The sequence below is a fragment of the Ictalurus punctatus genome, chromosome 23, assembly GCF_001660625.3.
Source record: "Ictalurus punctatus breed USDA103 chromosome 23, Coco_2.0, whole genome shotgun sequence".
Classification (NCBI taxonomy): Eukaryota; Metazoa; Chordata; class Actinopteri; order Siluriformes; family Ictaluridae; genus Ictalurus; species Ictalurus punctatus.
In genome coordinates this window covers 7,312,501-7,335,260 of record NC_030438.2, presented here as the reverse complement: position 1 = coordinate 7,335,260, position 22,760 = coordinate 7,312,501, and the positions used below count along the sequence as shown (strand labels likewise).

Below are 22,760 nucleotides of genomic sequence, written 5' to 3'. Positions count from 1 at the left end.
ACACACACACGCACACCCAGACACACACACACACCCTGATATGATGTTATATCATTGACATTCGCTGCCGTTTGATTAAACCGACGTGCTAAAAATGGTCTGATGTCAGCACATGCACAAGGAACCAGTTATTTCACACAACCGGCAGGTTCTGATATGTGTGTGTGTGTGTGTGTATGACTAAGTCAGTATATCTACTCGTCCATCGCAGTTCTCAGAGGAATTTCCCCCGAGGCTGTCCATCATCAGTCAAAAGCTGCCATACGCTTAAAAAAAAAAAAGAAATCCCCTAATAGCTTCCAAATAGGCATCCATATGCTCTCCATACATGCTCTGAGTCATTCAGCCGCTCACATGATCCTCTTTTATGTGGATGTCACCGATGGGCTTGTCTTCAGTAAGTTCCCTGAACGAATACGGCCCAGCAGTTACGAGCAGTCACGATCGATACGGTGTTTTATGCTTCTTCGGCGTTCTGTCTTCTTTATTCTGGAGGTGAAGTTTTTGAACGCTCGTAACAGCGCATCGTATTATCGTGTCACACCCGATATATTTTAAACTCCACATCTTCTTAATATCTCCTGCACAACATCGGACCTCTCGTACTTTCCTGTAAGAAGGATTTGAACTGCAAATAAGTCCTCCTCAGGGCTCGGTGATACGACCAACGTCCATTTATTTATTTTTTTCATTTCATAATTAACGTACAATTACGCTTTTCTGCGACATCGTGGAAATCTTTTGATTGAATTTTTAGTCATCGTAAACTGATTGGGAACAGCCGAGTTAAATACTCAAAATCTTTTTATTTTTGAAATTTTTTCTCCTTTATCAGTGTTTCGTTCTCACTTCGGACGCTCAGCCCATGTTTTGCGCACAATTTCATCCCGTCTCTCAAAACCAAATATAAATCTCGATCGTCTCGAGAAGCCGCCCGGTTATAACGTAATATATGCGTGCGAGGCGGTGCCTAGTTTATATTCGGATAGTATCATGATCACATGGCTTCGCTGGTCCTAAATATAAAGGCCTTACGTCTCCGCCTCATCCACGTTTCCTCAGGAAGCTCACGACAATCCAGCATGAAGGATGATCTCTTATAGTTGTAACGTACAGGATCAATAGAGGAGATTGCACTTAATCGTGTTCCTCTCCCTTCCGGAGAACACTCACGGTGGAATTCGGGATGGTGAAGCTTTATTTACAGTGCGACATGAAAGCACGCTCGGCTTCACATCTCGATCTACAGAATAAGGTCATCCTGCGAAGGTTCAACCGCGAGGACGGTGAGGTTCCCTCTTCAAACGTCCCACGCTGGCGGGTCACAAAGCGGTGGGGCTTTTATGTGCGCCTTTGAGAGACGGCGAGAGTGCCTACGTGTGGGTGTGCGTCACGTCACGGCAACGGTGGTGACTGTGCAAAGGGGGGGGTTGTGGCGAGGCAGCGGGTTAAACTCTCTTCTTTGTTTTCCCCTGAATAGGAGTGGGAGCACGACTCTGAGTGTGCTGACGGTTTATTCACATTCCCCAGCACGTTGACGTCGTGAATAAGGAGTGGGCACAGGCAGCCATTAGCACTGTGTCACCTTGTACCTCCTAAAGGTGGGGACTCTATTTCGGAGAAGGGACACGACTCACTTGGGAAGTCAAACTAGAGGTTTCTACAAGGAGTAATCTCAGAGAGAGAGATGGATATAATTGAAAAGGGAGGGATGGAAATTCCAGAGAGACAGATATAGAGTGAAAAGGGTGGCTGAACAAGATTGATGGTTTGAGCAGTAGACACCATTTTACAACCTCAGGGCAGTAAAGCGACGTCAAAGCGAGACAGACTGGAAAGGCATACCGTTAATCTTCTCTTCCCTGGCACTGATGCAAATCCATCCTTTACCTGCTGTAATTCTGTGTCGCCATATATGACCGACAGCAGCGTCTGAGTGCCATTTAAAAAAAAAAAAAAGGATAAACATGACAGTCTGGCTCCTGAATAGGTTATCCTGGGCCAGGATGGCGGAATTGGGAAGCAGAGAAAGAGAGAGCGAGATGGGGCGCAGAGGAAATGCTGCTATTCTTTGTGGCCACCCTGTCTGGGTTGCGTCAGCATGACTAAGCAAGCGTAGTCCTCTAGTGCCTCGTTGAAGGTCGCAGTCACAAGAAGTCACACTAGTAATCATCTGATGGGCACATACACAAAGGTCTGGGCTGGAGAAGGGATTCCCAGCTCGCAGGACAATGAGACTCCGTTAGATGTGTGTAGTCGATCACTTCCCCCATCCTTCAGACAAAAACCGTCACCATTGGGCATCTTTCCATGTAGGACTGGAAGGTACTTCCTTAGCGGATGTTCTTTGCACGTTTCGATCAGAGCATTATGGAAGAGTTTTGGCTGCATGCCAGGGTGTAAGTACACTAGATGATTTGAGGGGCAACAGGAGGTCAGATCGTTAGGATGATGTCATGCCTTCATCAGGGCACCAGGCTTCCTGAGTGCTCTTTGAGGAGAGTATGCTTGAGGGAATCTCCCGTGATCTTTCACTCTGCACAGGAAGCGAAGCGAGCTGTTGGAACAAATCCACCTCCACCTTTTGAACTTTCCGGAGTGAGACGTATTTCAGTCCAGCTTGCGGAGGAATATGGTACATTCCTAGAAAAACAGGACTGTACAGCTAGACAGATCAAGGTTTCCTCGGATAGTTTAGGGCTCCGTAGAACCCTCTCTGGAAATAGAAATGCTCTGTTATAGGGATCCAACTCCTGAATCCACTCAACGCAGTCCGAGCTCGAGAAACTGAAGGGCCGTGTGAGGATCGCTTTAAGAGGAACTCTTTTTCCGCTATACCGGTTTGTGTTTATAGTACGATTCACAGGTCTTTTAAAATCTTTTCTTGACCTGTCATAAAGTTCCGGAAATCCACGTACCGCTTCTGTGACACGTTCATCCCGCTCCTTCAACAACTGAGCAAAGTTGGGAGAAGAAAAAAATTCCCCATCTGGCCAGTGACGCAGTCACAGAAGCAGTCGTGTGACGTTTGGACCAATTGCACACCAAAGGACAAGGTTTGGGAAGCCGTACATATCATCACTGAGAACTCAAACCTTGTGTCATGGATGAAAACTTCTTGTGTGTGTGAGTGAGGTATACATCTGGCTTTAGTCCAACATCTGTCACTTTGTGTTCTTTTTATGATGTATGTCGTTCTTCAGAGTTTGACTCCGGTGGAAACTGACGGGGAGAAAGGAAAACACCTCCGCGTCGTTCCTGCCGAGGCTTGTAGAGATAGGGTTCTGTCTATTCGGCATAAATTTCATCAAGCAGGAAGTACACGTCCGGTCTAGCGCAACTGACAGGAAACCATGAGGAGCGAAGTCTTCCGACAGACATCCTCATGTACTCGCAAAGCAAAACACCAGAAGCATTTGATGGTCATTCGAGGCTGTTCACTTTTCACCTTAACTTGTTTTGGCATGGGTCATGATCTCAACAGCCTTAAGTCCTTCAGAGAACTTCCGGAACTGATTTATTGTGTGAATCTGGAATGCTGTAAAGGTCTTCGCCGTTAGCGTTAAGGTATTGCTGTTGGATCGTGATAATTAAAAAGTTTAATTCAACTTGTATCTGCCTCATTTTCTGGTATCCCCATGAAGGCCGAAATGATTCCATGCTCGGGATGAGAAGGTTTTGTGTGAGTTGGTGGAAACCTTTGAGAATGACCGAGATGCTCTCTCTGAACAGCTGTGCCTCTTCCTGTGCAGATGTTGCCAGGGGAACAAGGACAGGACATGCTCTAATCTCAGTGCTGACCAGCAGCTCGAGGCCTTTCCTGGGCAGGCCCTTCCTCTGCCGTTTCTTTTGTGTAGTATGTATGAGCACACATGGGCGGAGTGGCTTCTGCCAGGCTGCCTCAGCGTCTAGCCTGTGCCGTCTGCGGATTTCAGTCCCAGCCGGCTGCGGTGCTGGGGGGTTGATATGAAGACATGAAGATGCTGAAGATGTTTCCTACACGCTTCAGGCAGAAATTCGCACGGGTAGGCTTTTCACTTTCACTTTGGCGAGTGCTTCCTCTCTGCCGATTCTGTCGGATGAGGTATTTCTTTCTGAAAAAAGTGGACAGAGAGAGAACAGAGGGAGAGAGAGAGAGAGAAAGAGAGAGAGAGAGAGAGAAACAACAGGACTGGGCAGAAAGGTGGCAAAAGGGCGCTATACTCAAAGCCCCTCCTCTGGGCAAGTTCGCCTCCGGCAGGATTCTTTTCCGAGTTGATGTCCAGCATGGAGAACCACAACTAAGAACCTTCAATAGGAACAATCACACTGTATGATCTGTATGATCTCCCTTTTTTCCTTTTTTTTCACATTTTTTTCTTCATTCCTTTCACATGCTCTTACTTAACTTGATGAAAGTTGAAGGTTTCCATGGTGCTCGTTGGCATCAGATCCACAGTTTAGCGTCGGTTCTCGTGATGGGCAGCCAGTGATTAGCAAACACTCTCTCTCTCCATCCTGAGCGGCTCTATTGAGCGTTGCTGAAGCGCAGAGTGAAGTTCTTCATGAATAGACTTCAGAGAAAATGTACAGTAATGAGATGACGCAGGAGGAACAATGGACTCTGTGTGTGTGTTTGTTGGACCATGTGGACAGTGTATCATTATTTGTATCAGGATATTTTGCAACTGTAATGGATAATATGAATGTGGAATTCTAGAAAATGAATCCGAAAGAGACCACTGAAGTACTCTTTAGTTAAGTTCTTAAGTTACTGAAGGTGTCTGAAAATGTCAATAACAAAGAATGAGACTTTGTCCTTCAGTCATAGTGAAGGAGGTGTGGCCTTTGTGGTTGTGACAGTGATGGAGGTGTGGCCTTTGTGGTTGTGACAGAGATGGAGGTGTGGCCTTTGTGGTTGTGACAGAGATGGAGGTGTGGCCTTTGTGGTTGTGACAGTGATGGAGGTGTGGCCTTTGTGGTTGTGACAGTGATGGAGGTGTGGCCTTTGTGGTTGTGACAGAGATGGAGGTGTGGCCTTTGTGGTTGTGACGGTGATGGAGGTGTGGCCTTTGTGGTTGTGACAGAGATGGCGGTGTGGCCTTTGTGCTTGTGACGGTGATGGAGGTGTGGCCTTTGTGGTTGTGACAGAGTGTGGCCTTTGTGCTTGTGACGGTGATGGAGGTGTGGCCTTTGTGCTTATGACGGTGATGGAGGTGTGGCCTTTGTGTTTATGACGGTGCTGGAGGTGTGGCCTTTGTGCTTATGACGGTGATGGAGGTGTGGCCTTTGTGCTTGTGACGGTGCTGGAGGTGTGGCCTTTGTGCTTGTGACAGTGATGGAGGTGTGGCCTTTGTGCTTGTGACGGTGCTGGAGGTGTGGCCTTCGTGTCTGTCAGTCTAAGTGAAGGTGTGGCCTTTGTACTTGTGTCAGTCTAAGTGACGGAGGTGTGGCCTTTGTGCTTGTGACTGTGATGGAGGTGTGGCCTTTGTGTTCGTGACGGTGATGTAGGTCTGGCCTTTGTGTCTGTCAGTCTAAGTGAAGGAGGTGTGGCCTTTGTGCTTGTGACAGTCTAAGTGAAGGAGGTGTGACCTCTATATCTATCATTGCAAGTAAACAGGGTGTGGCTTTTGCATGTTACAGGGTTAGGGTTAGACAGATGTGACCTTAGTCCTTGTGACACAGAATGAAGGAAGCATGGCCTCTGTACCTATTAGTCCAAGTAAAGGAGGTGTGGCTTTTGTGAAGGAGGTGTTTTTTTCTGTCGGTCCGAGTAAAAGTAGGCGTGGCTTTTCTCCATGCCAGTCTGGCCTGTTTGTCTTTCAAAGTGAAGGAGGCGTGGCCTCTGTTTCCGTCAGTCCTAGTCAAGGTATGTGAAGGAAGCATGGCCTCTATATTTATCAGTCTTAAGTTAAAGAGGTGTCACCCCTGTACCTGTTAGTCTAAGAGAAGGAGGTGTGGCCTCTTTGTCTAAGTCATGAAGGTGTCCAAAGCCACCAAGCTTCCACTCTACAAAGCTTATACTTTTCTTAAGTGTATTGAATTCAATTGAAACAGCTCTAAAACATATCGTATTACGTTTTCTTTTATACGTCAGAATATCGATCACGTGTCAAGACGTCTATTATCATCGTTCAGGCCGAGATAAACTCCTCAGAGGGATATGTCTGATGTTCAGATATGTCGACACACCCATTCACTCACCCCAGAGCGACTCCATCAGAAAGACATCTGCATGCTAATACAGATAATGCAGAGTCTGGGAGAGAGGAGAGAGGAGATAATACAACGTCACACAGCAGCGTCATCTCCCTCCATCTTTTATTTATCATGTGGAATCTCAACGACCTTCTGATTTACCCTGTACTGATAGTAAAGCAGGTTTTTTTTCTTTTCTCCTCATGAGTCACACATCTGACTCCTCCATCTCTGTCCTTACACACATTTAAGTTTATAAGGTCATGGGTGGGAGTAAGCAGATGGAAACATGCAAAAAAAAAAAAAAAACCCAAGCTCAATAAGCTTTCATTATTTTTTTTTAAAAGATCTCTGTCGTCTTACGTTTTTGTTTTGTGACTGAAAATGCTGAAACACGGAAGCATCCCGACTGTGACCTGAATCGAGAGGGTTTTTTTATACCTCCAGTCACTTTTGTGCCTATATTTAGATACAAAGTTATGATTCAGACTCTTTCCATCAGGGGAAATGTTCCAGAGCGAGCTTACGCTGGAGGCACAGATTAGATCATGTGATCTGTTGAGCTCACTTATAATTGATTAGTTTAATCGATCTTTCTGTCCTTAGCTCGGAAATGTAGATATAAATTAAGCTTCCATCCCCCCCTTTCTCTCTCTCTCTCTCTCTCTCTCTCTCTCTCTCTCTCTCTCTCTCTCTCTATCTCTCTCTCTCTCTCTCTCTTCATTCTCTCGCTGTCTCTCTCTCTTTCTCTCTCTCTCTATCTGTCTCTCTCTCTCTATCTGTCTCTCTCTCTCTCTTCATTCTCTCGCTGTCTCTCTCTCACTCTCTCTCTCTCCATTCTCTCACTGTCTCTCTCTCTCTCTTCATTCTCTCGCTGTCTTTCTCTCTCTCTCTTCATTCTCTTGCTGTCTCTCTCTCTCACTCTCTTCATTCTCTCGCTGTCTCTCTCTCACTCTCTTCATTCTCTCGCTGTCTCTCTTCATTCTCTCGCTGTCTCTCTCTCACTCTCTTCATTCTCTCGCTGTCTCTCTTCATTCTCTCGCTGTCTCTCTCTCACTCTCTTCATTCTCTCGCCATCTCTCTCTCTCTTTCATTCTCTCACTTTATCACTCTCTCTTCATTCTCTCGCTGTCTCTGTCTCTTTTTGTCATTCTCTCGCTGTCTCTCTCTCTCTTTTTGTCATTCTCTCGCTGTCTCTTTGTCATTCTTTCTGTCATTCTCTGTGTCATTCTCGTGCTGTCTCTCTCACTTTGTCATTGTCTCTCTCTCTCTCTCTCTCTGTCCCTCACACACTCTCTCTCTCTCTCTCTCTCTCTCTCTCTCTGTCATTCTCTCGCTCTCTCTCATGGCTTCATACGGAACTCGATGTAGAACGTATCCGTTGTAGCGCAGTTCTCTCGAACACGTTAATAAACGAAGTGACGTGAGGAAATTTGTCGAGGAAATACAAAGCTTATTCTGAAACCTCGGGGTTGATAGAATGCCGAGCCCCGAGCAGGAGAACGCAGGGTCGGGTTCACAGATGTTCCAGTGTAGAGCTGAATTATATCTTTCGATTCTTTTTTAAAAAAAAATTATTTGTTTTGCCTTGGACAGAATTCCCCCTACATCCCCCCCCGCTGTCTCTCTCTACAACTTATTGTTATTACCTCATCAAACATTCCAAGCCAAAAGAGTACATGACATTTATTATTTTTAATTTAGGAATGAATACAAAAATTAAGTAAAGACACAAGACTGAAGAAACATGCAACATATTTTAATATGGAAATTTAGATGTTTTAAAAAAAAATGTTTTTTTATTTATCTTTATTTTTTTTTCAGAACTTTTTGTCCTTTTAGCCGTCACTGTGATCGATCTGCAAGACTTCAGTGGTTAAAAGAACCGTGGCCCTTTTTTTTATTTTATTTTTTTGCATTATCCTATAGAAATTTCTAGAAGAAGAAGAATTTATTTGATTAACATTTAATGCTTTGGAATAAAACTTGTCAAAATAATGCAAGGTTAAATATCATTAATGCATTAGTTCAGCGCTCGTTCAGTTACAAAGTGCAGACGTCTGTCCCGCGTGTCTGGACGTGAGGACACGGGGTCGAGGTCGGAACGTCGGATCCATACCGCTGTGACAGTTTGAGGCACTTTACTCGTCAAGGAGTGAAAACGCGTCAACCCCTTTATACAGACTGACCTTTCTGAAGAAGAAGTGTAACTGGAGTCCGGGGGGCCTCACAGCTGTTCCGATGTGTTGCGTAACTCCTCATCATCATCACACACACACACACACACACACACACAAAATCCAGGTCCGCGGCAGCTTCTCTCGGTTTTCTCTTTAGAAGTCTGCAGCTTTGCTATGTTTCTCAGCAACCCCAGAATGTAAACTGTCCTGTGCAGGAAAACTGCCTGCCTGCTTCAAAGCGCTGACACCGGAGACTCCTTCCACGACCGTTAATAAACATTTATTTACAGGAAACGTCCTACATCAGAAGTTATCCCTTTTTCCCCTCGTTAAATTAGCAACACGTTTTAATCCGTTTATTATTAGTCTTAGATTATATAAGGTGCTTCTTGCGTAAGTCGTTACTATAGAAACGATAACGCCAGAGGGGGGGTGTCCGAATGATGAATTTATTAGCAAGGTCACCAGGCAAATAAAAGCTCGAGTGTGCTCTAGTCTGATGTCCCGGTCCGATCGATGAGCAGTCCCCCCATCGCAGAACCGAACGCAAAATCTCGAGCGCGCAATTTTTCAAAACGAACGCAGGTTTTCCTCACGAGACACGTCGTGTGACGTCATCGCGACGCACACTCAGCCAAAGTGCTCTTCGAATCACGTGCATCGAACACGAATACAGCTAAAAGGTCTCGTTTACCCACGAAGATCACCGCGAAAGAGCGCGCGGAACAATTTCGTTCGACCGCAAAAAAAAAAAAAAAAAGCCGCAGCGTTTTTGGCCGCAACGATCGCTAAAAGGCGAAATGGCGAAAATCCTGTACGGATCGAATAACATAAGACGAGCGCGCTAGTTAACGCGTTAATACGAGAGAGGGAAATTTCGCCTCGTGATGATGTTTTTATTTCCGATGTAGAACGTCGTGTCTGGGAGCACGAGAAAAGTCAGCAAGTCGTCGGCGAATGTTTGGGCTATGAGAAGTCCGCTTCTCAGGTTTTTTTTTTTTTTCCCTTGCTTGTCGAACCCACATCTCCGCAGGTCGGCTGCGTAAAGATCCGCCTGTCCTGTCCAGCCCTGGATATCATATATATATACAAATATATATATATACATATGTGTGTGTATATATATCTGTATATATGTATGTCACCTGTTGTTGTAGAAAATGTTGAAAGAACACATTCTAACCAATCGTAATTGGTTACGGATTTGTAAGCGTCGTGTTCTAATTGCGACGTAGTCGATTATTTAATAATCCTGACCGGTCCGTTGACGTGCGAGTCTGTGAAACACGTCGGCGCTTCCTCAATTCGACTCCCAGAATTCCACGGGCGCGGCGGACGAAGACCGGAGAGCTGGACAGCGGGGTTAGAGGAGGCTTTTGTGTTCCCTTTAGGTAAACCCGACACCTCCTGTTATTCCCGGGCCGGCTTTGTGAGGTTAATGAATTGGCACGGAGGCAGAGGAAGTGCTCAAGTTTCAGAACGCTCTTGTTTTGATCCGCGCATCACACACATTTGGCTTTGGCTTGGCGCTCAGGGGGTGGGGGGGGGGGGGGAGGGGGGAGTAGTTACAGCCTAGCGGTGCTTGGATCTGCACAACAGGTGCTTTTAATCTCAGCTGTAGAACTTCATCCTGAAACGAGTGTGAATATGTGTGTGTGCGTGTCAGCTGATGGAGAACATGGGGATCTCCGGATTTCTCTGAAAGGGGATTTTGAAAGGGAAATCTCTTACTTTGGTTAGAACACACCCCTCCTCTGGGCTTCCCCGTTTTAGCCACCCAGTGCTGGACATGGTAATAATTGGTACACGCTCTCTCTTTTTTTTTTTTCTTTTTTTTTTTGACACACACACACACACACACACACACACACACACACACACACACACACTTGTGAGCTGAAGCAGGACTACAATAGGTGCAGTAATGGACTGGGGTAAAGCCTGGGCTCTGGCGCTCAGGGAAGCACTGGTGTGTGCTGTGCGTTCCAGACTCAAGGCTCTCCGTCGTCTGGTCTACAGAGAGCCTCCGAGATTCTTCCGCCGAACCGTGAGTGTCTTTACCCGGCTTTAAAGTTTCCACGTCAGAGAATGTATTCGGAAGGACACGCGCAGTCCTGCGTTTTCATTTGGATTAATCTGTAAAACGGGAACGTTCGGATTGACAAAAAATAAAAGCGCGAGCGTGTCGTCCTGAAGTACCTTAAAGTGTTTTTACAGAGAAGCTCTCTAAGATAAGAACTCACAGTTCGAACTTCCCACGAGGATCGGTTCTTGGTCCCTTGCTAATCTCAACTTCTCAGATCTCAGTAATTGTCTAAACGTTTATGATGGCGCTATTGTTACAATACTGTACTGAATATCCACAGAAATAAAAACAACCGAAACGGATGATGGATCCTTACAGCATGCAGGGCCGAGCTGTTATAAATATAAAGAAATCTATAAATAATCAGTGACAGCGTGGTTGTGATGTGGTGGAGTAACCATGACGTTGATTATTTGAACGTAACGGCGTATCCAGAAGCACTCGATTTCCTGTTTTGTTCCTTTATAGTTGCATTTGACGTCGTGTAACGTCCACGAAACGCGATGGCTTCCGTTATAGCAGCTACAAACACCCTTAACTTCTCCGACTTTGACTCGAAGTTACAGCTTTAACTCTGATCGTTCCAAAGCACTGTCACTGGGGAGAACTTTTACAAAAGTACATGTAAAAACACTGATACTAAGTAACGTCGATCCGCTTTCAGGTCAGTTGTTTATATACAAAAATCTATTTTTTAACCTTGTGTTTAAACCCCCCCCCCATTGTGTTCCTGAAACAGGAAGTGATATGGGAAGTCTAAGCAGTTACGTTATTCACCACACGGCCCCAGGAGTGAGTCACTTTCACACACTTTCCTTCCTCACCCCTGGAAAAAAAGAAAGCAAGCCTCAGAATCTGCTCAGAAATGACGCCTGTCTAGACGCAGTCTTCCCCTTAACAGTAGAATACATGTACAGGTCGAATATTGCTGTATATCCGGTGATAATAAAGTCTTGGCACCTACTTAGTGGACAGTGTCTCTGCCAGGCTGGAGCACTGATGTGGACTAAAACAGCTCGTTATTCACGCCGATGTCCACAGCTGCTATGGAAAAGAGCGCGTGATTCATTTCACACTTCCTCTCTGGATGGGGTTATATCTCCGGGCTTGTTTCATTTGAGCGATTACTTGTCATGTTCTTGACACGTGACCGATGTTTTATGTTCACGTCAGTAAATCTGCGCAAAGATGTCACGGCCGATTATCTAGCGGAGCTGCGAGTTATACATATACATGCGAACACTGACCGGTCAAGCTGCCAGGCCAGACCTGTCTTTTCTGTCCTTTTGTTGTTCAGATGTGCTAGTGAAGTCTTTTGTATATAAAAAAACAGACGGATAAGAAATGATTGATTGTCATTTTACTTCTTATATTTGTATTTTCTCTCAATTTGTTTTTAAAAAAAAAGGGAGAGGAATAGAATGAACTGGAATAAAAAGGAGCAGAATAAAATCAAGTGGAAGAGAATGGAACAAAATGGAGCAGGCCAAATTAGAATAGAACGGGACGGAGTCGAACGGAGCAGAGTGGAATCGGACAGAATGGAGCGGAGAGGAATGGAGCAGAACGGAACAGGATGGAGCAGAACGGAGTGGGTAGAATAGAGCGAAGCGGAATAGAACGGAGCGGAACGGAAAAGAATGGAGCGGAATAGAACGGAACCGATAGAATGGAGCGGAGTAGAACGGAGCGGAACAGGAAAAGAATGGAGCGGAGTAGAACGGAACTGGTAGAATGGAGCGGAACAGAACAGAACAGGAAAAGAATGGAGCGGAGTAGAACGGAACCGATAGAATGGAGCGGAGTAGAACGGAACCGGTAGAATGGAGCGGAACAGAACAGAACAGGAAAAGAATGGAGCGGAGTAGAACGGAACCGATAGAATGGAGCGGAGTAGAACGGAACCGGTAGAATGGAGCGGAACAGAACAGAACAGGAAAAGAATGGAGCGGAGTAGAACGGAACCGATAGAATGGAGCGGAGTAGAACGGAACCGGTAGAATGGAGCGGAGTAGAACGGAACCGGTAGAATGGAGCGGAACAGAACAGAACGGAAAAGAATGGAGTGGAATAGAACGGAACCGGTAGAACGGAGCAGAGTAGAACGGAACCGGTAGAACGGAGCGGAATAGAACGGAACCGGTAGAACGGAGCGGAATAGAACGGAACCGGTAGAACGGAGTGGAATAGAACGGAACCGGTAGAACGGAGCGGCATAGATCGGAACCGGTAGAACGGAGCGGAATAGAACGGAACAGAAAAGAATGGAGTGGAACGGAACAGGGCGGAATAGAGTGGAGCAGAATAGAACGGAACGGAGTGGAATAGAATGGAGCAGAATAGAACGGAACGGAGTGGAATAGAGTGGAGCAGAATAGAACGGAACGGAGTGGAATAGAGTGGAGCAGAATAGAACGGAACGGAGTGGAATAGAGTGGAGCAGAATAGAACGGAACGGAGTGGAATAGAATGGTATTTAGTGAGTATTAGTATTTAATGGCTGGTATTTGGGTTTGTCTCTGTGACTGTACAGATGTGCGCAGACTGTAATGCTGCTGCTGCTGCTGCTGCTCCACATTGCTGAATAAATGAGATCCAGAGTACTGCGCTCACCTGCTGGAACGTCTCCACAGTGCTACAACAGCTTCTGTACAGAACGTTTCAAACACGTAGCGTCGACCTCAGATCCAGCTCACACTGATTTCCTGCTTCTGCGTGCTCTCCTCCTTCTCCTTCTCCTTCTCCTCCTTCTCCTCCTTCTCCTTCTCCTCCTTCTCCTCCTCCTTCTCCTCCTTCTCCTCCTCCTTCTCCTCCTTCTCCTCCTCCTTCTCCTCCTCCTTCTCCTCCTTCTCCTCCTCCTTCTCCTCCTCCTTCTCCTCCTTCTCCTCCTCCTTCTCCTCCTCCTCCTCCTCCTTCTCCTCCTCCTCCTTCTCCTCCTTCTCCTCCTCCTTCTCCTCCTCCTCCTTCTCCTCCTTCTCCTCCTTCTCCTCCTCCTTCTCCTCCTTCTACTTCTCCTCCTTCTACTCCTCCTTCTCCTCCTCCTTCTCCTCCTTCTCCTCCTCCTTCTCCTCCTCCTTCTCCTCCTTCTCCTCCTCCTCCTCCTCCTTCTCCTCCTCCTCCTTCTCCTCCTTCTCCTCCTCCTCCTCCTCCTTCTCCTCCTCCTTCTCCTCCTTCTCCTTCTTCTCCTCCTTCTCCTCCTTCTCCACACTCACTCCCTTACTGCAGGAGTTCTCGAGTAGCCGGCTCTAATTCAGAATATCAGACAGCTTTAGATGAGAAGGCAGATTAGCAGTGCTTGTTTGCGGCATTAGAGGCGCTCTCTGCAGTGCACCCACACACACACTGTACACACACACACTACTGTACACACACACACACTGTACACACACACACACACACTGTACGTTCACACACACTGTACATACACTCACTGTACATTCACACACTCACTGTACATACACTCACTGTACATACACTCACTGTACATACACTCACACTGTACATTCACACACATACTGTACACAGACATACATACTGTACATACACACACTGTAGATACACACACACTGCACACACACACACTGTACACACACACTGCACACACACACACTGTACACACACATACATACTGTACACACACACACTGTACACACACACTGTACACACACACACTGTACACACACGCATACTGTACATACACACACTGTACACACACACGCACACTGTACATACACACATACTGTACATACACATATATACTGTATACACACACTGTACACACACATACATACTGTATACACACACTGTACACACACATACATACTGTACACACACACACTGTACATACACACACATACTGTACACACACACACACTGTACATACACACACACTGTATACACACACACTGTATACACACACTGTACACACACACACCGTACACACACACACTGTACATACACACATACTGTATACACACACACTGTATACACACACACACACACACACTGTACATACACACACATACTATACACACACACACACACACTGTACATACACACACATACTATACACACACACACACTGTACACACACACACTGTACACACACACTGTACATACACACTGTACACACACTGTACATACACACACACACACTGTACACACACACTGTACATACACACTGTACACACACTGTACATACACACACACACACTGTACACACACACTGTACACACACACTGTACACACACTGTACATACACACACACACTGTACACACACACTGTACATACACACTGTACACACACACTGTACATACACACACACACACTGTACACACACACTGTACACACACACTGTACACACACTGTACATACACACACACACTGTACACACACACTGTACACACACACTGTACACACACACTGTACATACACACACACACTGTACACACACACTGTACATACACACTGTACACACACACTGTACACACACACTGTACATACACACACATACTATACACACACACACACACTGTACACACACACTGTACATACACTGTACATACAAACACACACTGTACATACACACTGTACACACACACTGTACATACGCAAACTGTACATACACATACACATACACACACATACTATACACACACACAAACACACTTGAAAGCTGTGAGAACTCAGAATTTTCAAACAGGGGGTCCAAGCAGGAAGACTTTGATCACAAAAAGCATTTGCTGTCGGTTTATTTGTACGGTCAAACGCACAGCAATGAACACACAGCACACAGAATGCTGGGTTATAGGAGGAGTCGGATCCGGTCCAGCTTTACCTCTTCGACCAGCACGCTTCCCTGAGATCCGTCGTCCTGCAGGTTTCATCGCCAACCAAAATCTAACACACCTGTTTTAGTTGATCAAGAACTTCTTTAGGCAGAGATTAGATGGTCAGGTGGGCAGCATTATGGTTGGAGCTAAAGTCTTCAGGAGGAATCATCTCCAGGAACAGGCCTGGTGACTTGATTACTGTCGTGGACTTTTGATTGTGCAGCAGTCCTTCCAGGATTATAAGATCTTGCGATATTCAGAGGAGCTTGCAGTTTTTCAAAATACCACAGATTCAGTCCAAGACATGCCAGAGACGTCATCGCGACACGCATTAAGCCGAAGCCCTCTTCAATTCACGCTCCTCGAACATGAGTACAGCTAAATGGTCTCATTTACCAACAAACATCACTGCAAAAGAGCATGCAGGACAATTTCGAATAACTGCGAATTCGCCAATTCAAGTAGTTTTCCACCAAAAAAAGCACAATAGAACTCAAAAAAAAAAAAAAGTAAAAGCTGCAGCAAAATCGAGCGTTTTTGGCTGCAGCAATCACAAAAAAGAACAAACCTCCACGAAATCCTGTACGGACTGGTGCAGCAAAACCTTTCTCAAAACGCACGGCATGTTCAGATCACTTCCTGCATCTGAGTCGATTCACTTTCTCACACGAAGCCGTTCCCCCGACGTGTTCTAGTTTCGGCCTTCTACTAGTCACGTCTGCAGTCTGTAACGTCAGTCAGCATCAAACGTTCTTAAGTGCTACTGTTGTAAAAGTGGGCGTGGCCATGAGATCCAAGAAACCGCACGCATAGATTCCAGCAAATCCAGAAGTACACAAACTTCCAAAGTAGAAGAAATCTTGTCGAATTGGACCACACAGCGAGTACCAGAGAAAGCGCCAAGTATGCGCACAGGTGTCTTTAAATCCTGTGATTAAGAGGTGGGACGTGAACATCCTGCATCGTCACCATCTGCGGACTGAGTCACAGCTACCGAAATATCACCACAACTCACACACACACACACACACACACACAACTTCTAGGAAAATCACATCCCGTGCACAACACCCCCTCAAACAGACAGGAGACTGTGTTTAGTTGCGACCTGATGACTTAAACACTGTTTCCTGTGCATTTGAGTTTGTTTGGACGTGAGCCTGAAAGCGGAGCGCTCGCTACAATGTGTCTCATCTGCTATTAAAATGTCAGGGTTTATTATTAACGTTAATCAAGCAAAAGATTGTAGAGTTTAAGAATAGGTGTATTGTATTAAAAGAAAAAAAAGTCTGTACTTATCCTGAGCTCATCTTCCAGCGCATGTCAAAACGTTCATCTCCAAAGCGAGGCGTTAGTTTCCATTCCTGGCGTGACGAAGCTGAGGCGTGAATTACGCTCCCGTAGGCGGCGAGGGTGGCGGTTATCATCGACGGCGTATCACTCTCTCTCCTCCCTTCCCTCCCTCGTTCCCTCGCGTTCTCACTCCTCCCTTGATTGCTCAGATATTTGTCCTCAGCGAGGTAGAAGTTGCTAAGTGGAATCAGGAGCTGCTGCTGCACATGTTTCTGCTCCGCTCTCACCGATTTCCAGACCTCCTCGGCACGACTCATTCTGGCTCCGTCATCCAAACTTTCATCCAAAAGTGAGCAGAGAGAAGTCTCGGCTCGCGGAGATTCTCGCTGCCGTGGACGAGCTTCCTCCGAAGCCGAGATCTGATCTGGTATGATCTCCGGCAACGTGGTGGGTCCATCTGGACCCGATAAAGTCTCTCTGCACGTGGCACCGTGCCATCTCGGCTGAAGGAATCCAGGCGAAGCGGCGGCAGCACCATGGAGCGAGCGCCAGCCTCCTCTCCTCCGGACTCTCACTGGGACTCCCAGGTACTCAAAGGGGAAGAAGAGGGATCTGGGTTTGTATGGAATCTTAAATCTCAACGTAGGATGATGCTCCGAGTTCCTATTTTTACTGGCTCTCAGCTGGTGCCCACGTGTTTTTGTTTTTTGTTTTGTTTTTTTAAACGTTTTTGGTAAAACCTCAACACTTTTATCTTTACCCTGTGGGTCTGTGGGTGTCCAGATAAAAAAACAAGCTTAGGAATAAGCTATCGCTAGTTGTGGTGACATCATCGCATACTGCCGGGAGAGGAACATAGAAAAGTGGAAAGAGAGAGAGAGAAAGAGAGAGGGAGAGTAAACGAGAGCCTGAGCGCCAGGTCTTTAGTCACCCTCCTTCACACCCACTAACGGAGGATTGGGAGCGGTGTCATGGCAACAATGTAGGAAGCCGTTCATCACGTGGGCTTTGTGCAAAGTCCGTTCTCGATTTATTTATCTATTTATTTATTTATTTATTATTTTTTATTTTTGTCTTCTTTTTTTTTTTCCTTCTCTCATCAACTCACCAGCCTCAAGGCCCCTCGATCGACCCCTTGACCCCTCCTCTGTGGTTCAGGATGGCGGATCTGCAGTCGGATCCAGGAATAAGTGTGATACAGCAGGGCAGAGGCGTGACGTGGGTGAGACTCAGGGGTTCGAGTTTGTTCGGCTCCTCACAGCGCTCCGTGCATTTTGATTTTCTTTACGAATCCGATCGCGCACCGAGGGAAGGCTGTGTAAGCGTGCCTGAGAGTGTGTGTGCAGCCTTCTGATTTTTTATTTTTTTTATTTTTTTTTTTTTTAGCACAACACAGGCGGACGTGTCATGTTCAGAGAGGAGCTCAGCTGCTGTATGCACCGGCTGGACCATGTATTAGATCAGTGCTTTATCCAGGGCAACTTCTTAAACAGCTACCACTGAAATATTGAAAAAACTGTTGCACTGAGATAAAAGGTCCAGTCCTTCCAGGATTTCTGGGTTTTTTTTTGCGATCGCAGGAATAAACGCAAAATCAAGGAAACGCCACGATATTCTGTGGAGATTTTCAAAATGGCCGCCAATTTTCCACAGATTCAGGCCGAGACACATCACGTTCAGGTCCTCAAGGTCCTGTTCGTTTCACGTGCGTCGAACACGAGGTCTCGTTTACCAACAAACGTCACTGCGAAAGAGCGTGCGGAATAATTATGTGCCATTGCAATTTCGCCGATTCGAGTAGTTTTCCTTAAAAAAAAAAAAAAAAAAAATCAACAAGTTTTCATCAAAAATTTTGTAAGAACGAAAAAACCCCAGCAAAATCGAGCATTTTTGGCCGCAACAATCACAAACTCCACGAAATCCTGTACAGACCGAAGGGTCAATGATATTAGTTGTAAAAAGTGCTGCATTTTTACACATTTTGACAAAAGAACGACATCTTGTTGGAAGATTATCCAAGAAAAGACATCACAGTACGTGACATCAAATTTATACGTTTTTATCAACAAAAAATGATCAAATATTACAACACTGCAAAAAAAAATTAGTAACAAGTGAGAATACTTTAAATAAAGACCAATTAATCTAATATGTCTCATTATGAAATTATTATAAAAACTGTTAAATATATACGTTTTTTTTTTGTTATATTATTTAGTTTGTAAAGTTTTTTTTTGTTCCATATTAAACCGGTACTCTTATTGTGCTGGTTGCACCGTGTCCGTGTTGCCATAGAAACAGCTAGGTTTCATCATTTTGTAACTCGGACGAAATGTTTCAGGATCGCCTGCAACAGCATCGTTCTCATCAATACTAAAATACTGAAATCAGTTTTTAGGGACGGAAATGCGGACATATATAACGCGTTATCGGGTGAAAAGGTGTTTTTTATTGTTCGGTTACGTTAGCTACCTGTGAATACAGACACAGGATTCGGCCTTATGTGGTGGACTGCGTCATAAATATGATCGGTGCTTGTTTCAATTTATAAGCTGAAATGTGGTGTACATTGAGAGCCGACAAGCATGCATGAGCGATTTGTTTGTTTGTTTGTTTGTTTGTTGCATAATCAGTATGTGTCTATGGAAACCTTTTTTGTTCCTGAAGTGTTCATTAGCATGAATGTTGAGTCATGTGTTTGAATCGCCGCTGCGTGCGTCACGGTAGGCGAGTTTATCACGGAAGGCGATCAGTTATGAAGATAAATGGAAATGAATCTTCATGATGAAGCACAAGCACAGCTGCGCGTTAACGTTAATGACGGGACGCTTGCTGTTTATGTCAGTTCACATTTGTAGCACAATTATTTAAATCGGTTTTTTAAAAGACAATGCGAAGGAACCATTTTTCAGCATGGTAAAAAAAAATCCAAAAGAGTTGATTCTGAGCCAAATGATCTGACTCACTAATAAAAAAAAAAATTGTTTTTAAGAGTTGAAATTCTATGACTACTCTAGAAGGAATTTAGAAGTGGCTCAGGAGTGGGTGGAGTCTGAGGTGCACATTGATGACATCACATTGTTGGAAGGAACGGGTTTTTCAATTTAGTAACGATTCAAATTTTGGGAGCCGAAAGAGTTGACTCTTACAGGAGAGTTGAATCAAATGATTCGACTCAGTATAAAATAAAAAAAAGAGGCAGAATTCCCATCACTAATCTGGAAGGGATTTTTGAGTGCCTCAGGTGTGGGAGGAGTCCAAGCTGCACGCTGATGACATGTGGTTGGAAGGAGCTGTTTTTCACTTTAGACAGTAATGAGCTGTTTGTGAGCAAAAAGAGTCGTCACACATAGGTGAGCTGAGTCAAATGATCTGACTCAGTAAAAAAGAGACAGAATTCTTGCCACTAATCTGGAAGGGATTTATAAATGATTTAAGAGGGGAGGTGGGGGGGGCGGAGTCAAAGGTGCACACTGATGACATCACGTGGTCAGAAGGAACGGGTTTTTCAGTTTAGACGATAATGAGCCATTTCGGAACTGAAAAAAGAGTCGACTCCTAGGTGAGCTGAATCAAATGATCTGAATCTGTGAAAAGAGACAGAATTCCTGTCACTATTCCGGAAGAGTGGGAAGAGTCCGAGGCGCACACTGATGACATCAGAAAGTGGAAAGAACAAACTGTTGATCCAGGCACAATTTGAAAGAAATTGCGTTACACTTTCTTGGACAGTGATTTATTTATTTTTTCTCCGAAAGTTGTATAGCGCTGCATTTAATTCTGATTGACGCTATAATGTTTAGTCATTTTCTATCTTTGTTGATACGAATCAGTCATTTGAATTCGCTGCTGTTTCTCAGGATGACGTGCCGGTGAAGGAGATCGCCATCACACATCACGTTAAAGAGGGCTCGGAGAAGGCCGACCCCCAGCAGTTCGAACTGCGCAAGGTCCTGGGCCAGGGCTCCTTCGGGAAGGTCAGTTGCACAATTCGTGAGTGTGTGTGAGCCATCTTGTGTTTTTATTGCTCTTCCACCTGCACTCAAAGGCAATTAGCAGTGACACAAGGGAAATAAAAAAGGAAGGAAGCCGGACATCATGCTGCAGCGGAGACGAATAACTCGGATCGTCCTGAAGACACTCGTGAAATTAGTCATGGAGACCTGATAAGCCCTGGTTGCCATGGATAGTGTCTCATTAACTACTTTTAAAAAAAAATATGCATGTTTTTCACTTGACCCTTGACCCTGCGTCTCTGTCTTACCTGCACAGGTGTTTCTGGTGAAGAAGATTACTGGGCCTGACGCAGGACAGCTCTATGCTATGAAAGTGCTCAAAAAAGCAACTCTGAAAGGTAGGACACTTTTACACAGCGCTGAAGAATGACTTGCGTGTGAGTGTGTGTGTGTGTGTGTGTGTGTGTGTGTGTGTGTGTGTGTGTGGAAAGGAGGAAGCAGCCTGAAGTGTTTGTGCAAAACCGACCTCTAGTTCCCATGGTTTCAGCTGCTGCCCTGTGGTTGACAGTGTAAATTGTGTGTGTGTGTGTGTGTGTGTGTGTGTGTGTGTGTGTGTGTGTTGTTTTCCCGTTTTGTCTTTGACCGGATGTTTTCAGTGTGTGTGAGTCATGATGTTGAATTGAGAAGGTCAACTCAACATGTAATCATTATAGTTTACTAAAAAAGAAAAAAAAAGAAAACCCTCCTTTTCACTCTGAAGAGGTCCTTTTCGCCTAATTTTAGCGTAGCGCTAACTGCTCCGCTATTGTCGCCGCTCAAGTGGGGGAAATTACTCACAGGAGCATCGCGGACTTCAGCAGAAGCTCCACCTGGTGTCTAAAGGAAAACTCGGATTGCTCACAGACACTTGTGTGTGTATAAGTGCACTGTCCACATCCGTACATGCGTTCCAGCTTTAAGAGGGAAAACGTCGGGGTTTTATAACTTTTTAAGCCTTTAGAGAAGATCCAGCTGTAATTTTCAGGTCCTTTTTGCTTATTAAATTCGTAGAACTTATTGAACGTTCAAGTGAACGAGGTTGTATAGCTGTTACCGTTGACACTGTTGAAAAGTTGTGCGATTTTATTGCTGTAGGAATTTACAGGAGGTCCTGTTTTACCTACCGCGATCTTGCTATTAAAAGAACATGCATTAAAAGAACAATAAGTAAATATTTATTGTAAGTATATATACCTGTTGTCGTCTTATTTCGTAGTTCGGTTCGGACGTGAACGCTCAACGAGGAAGAGCAGTGCTGCAGAAGTGAATGATTTCAAGCAACAGGATGGAAGATTTAGGAAATGTGTTCCAAGGTTGCTTTCGTATCCGTGGTTTATATGCCTCGGGGGTTTTTTTATTATTAATATTTTGTAGAAGCAGCTTAGTTCATTAGAAAACAATCAGAAATAACTGCAGCAGCAGGCGGAATTAGTCAGAAATTCGTTCGAGAATAGGAAGGAGTGGGATTTAAAATATTTTTAAAAACACAGCACATACCTCTATCCTGTGGTCCATCAGTGCTTTTGAATGCTCGTGGAGTGAGCGTATGATCCGTCCATGAGTCTCTGTGTGTCCCTGAGGTCTCGGAAAGGTAGCGAACTAGCTAGCTGACTAACGTTAGCTAGCCTTGTCAAGCCTTAACGGGAAATTTTGGGGGTGTGGCCTTTTTAGATGTAGTTCTCTTGAGTACAGTATGAACGCAAGTCTCTGATGGACGTCGAGGGTAAAGATAATGTAGATAATGTAGCTTTCTTATCAATTAAGCAATTCAAATTGACGTTAACATTGACGTCTGAATCAGTTTATTACCCGTCGATGTGAGCGTGTGTGGAGTGAGGACAAGATGAGCCACAGCCTGAGGTTATTTGGATTTTTTTTTTTTACCTACTGACGTTTAATATACCGAAGACCTAAAACGCGCACTTCTGCACTGATATGTTATACCCCGACCGTTCCGAGTGTGCTCTCAGAGAGGAACGCCGGTTCACTGATTCTGTCCCTCTGCTCTGCATGTTCTTCTCTCTCCTTTATTTAATTAGTCATCCTGTGCCATCTGCGTTATTCTGCATTCGCCAGAAAGCAAGGGCCCTAGATGGATTTTCAGATATTTAGAGGTGATTTAGTGGAAAAGCTGAGCCGTGTGTGTGTTTTCAGTACGCGATCGTGTCCGGACTAAGATGGAGCGAGACATCCTGG

The 22,760-nt window shown here is 45.1% G+C and overlaps 1 protein-coding gene across 6 annotated transcripts in view; it reads left to right on the top strand.

The window, feature by feature from the left end:
* rps6ka3b (ribosomal protein S6 kinase, polypeptide 3b) overlaps positions 1–22,760 on the top strand; it is a 45,029-nt gene that overhangs the window by 7,025 nt on the left and 15,244 nt on the right. Inside the window, exons 1-5 of one of the 6 annotated variants that reach the window (XM_017453289.3) lie at positions 15,051–17,156; positions 17,681–17,791; positions 20,430–20,546; positions 20,842–20,923; positions 22,719–22,760. The exon at positions 22,719–22,760 is cut by the window's right edge and continues 39 nt beyond it. In XM_017453289.3, coding sequence (XP_017308778.1) covers positions 17,106–17,156; positions 17,681–17,791; positions 20,430–20,546; positions 20,842–20,923; positions 22,719–22,760 — 403 coding nt within the window. In that variant the 5' untranslated portion in view covers positions 15,051–17,105. Of the gene's footprint in view, positions 1–3,867; positions 4,026–10,248; positions 10,405–15,050; positions 17,157–17,680; positions 17,792–20,429; positions 20,547–20,841; positions 20,924–22,718 lie in introns of those variants that run through there. The other 5 variants (XM_017453287.1, XM_017453292.3, XM_017453290.2 and 2 more) reach the window with 5 other exon arrangements.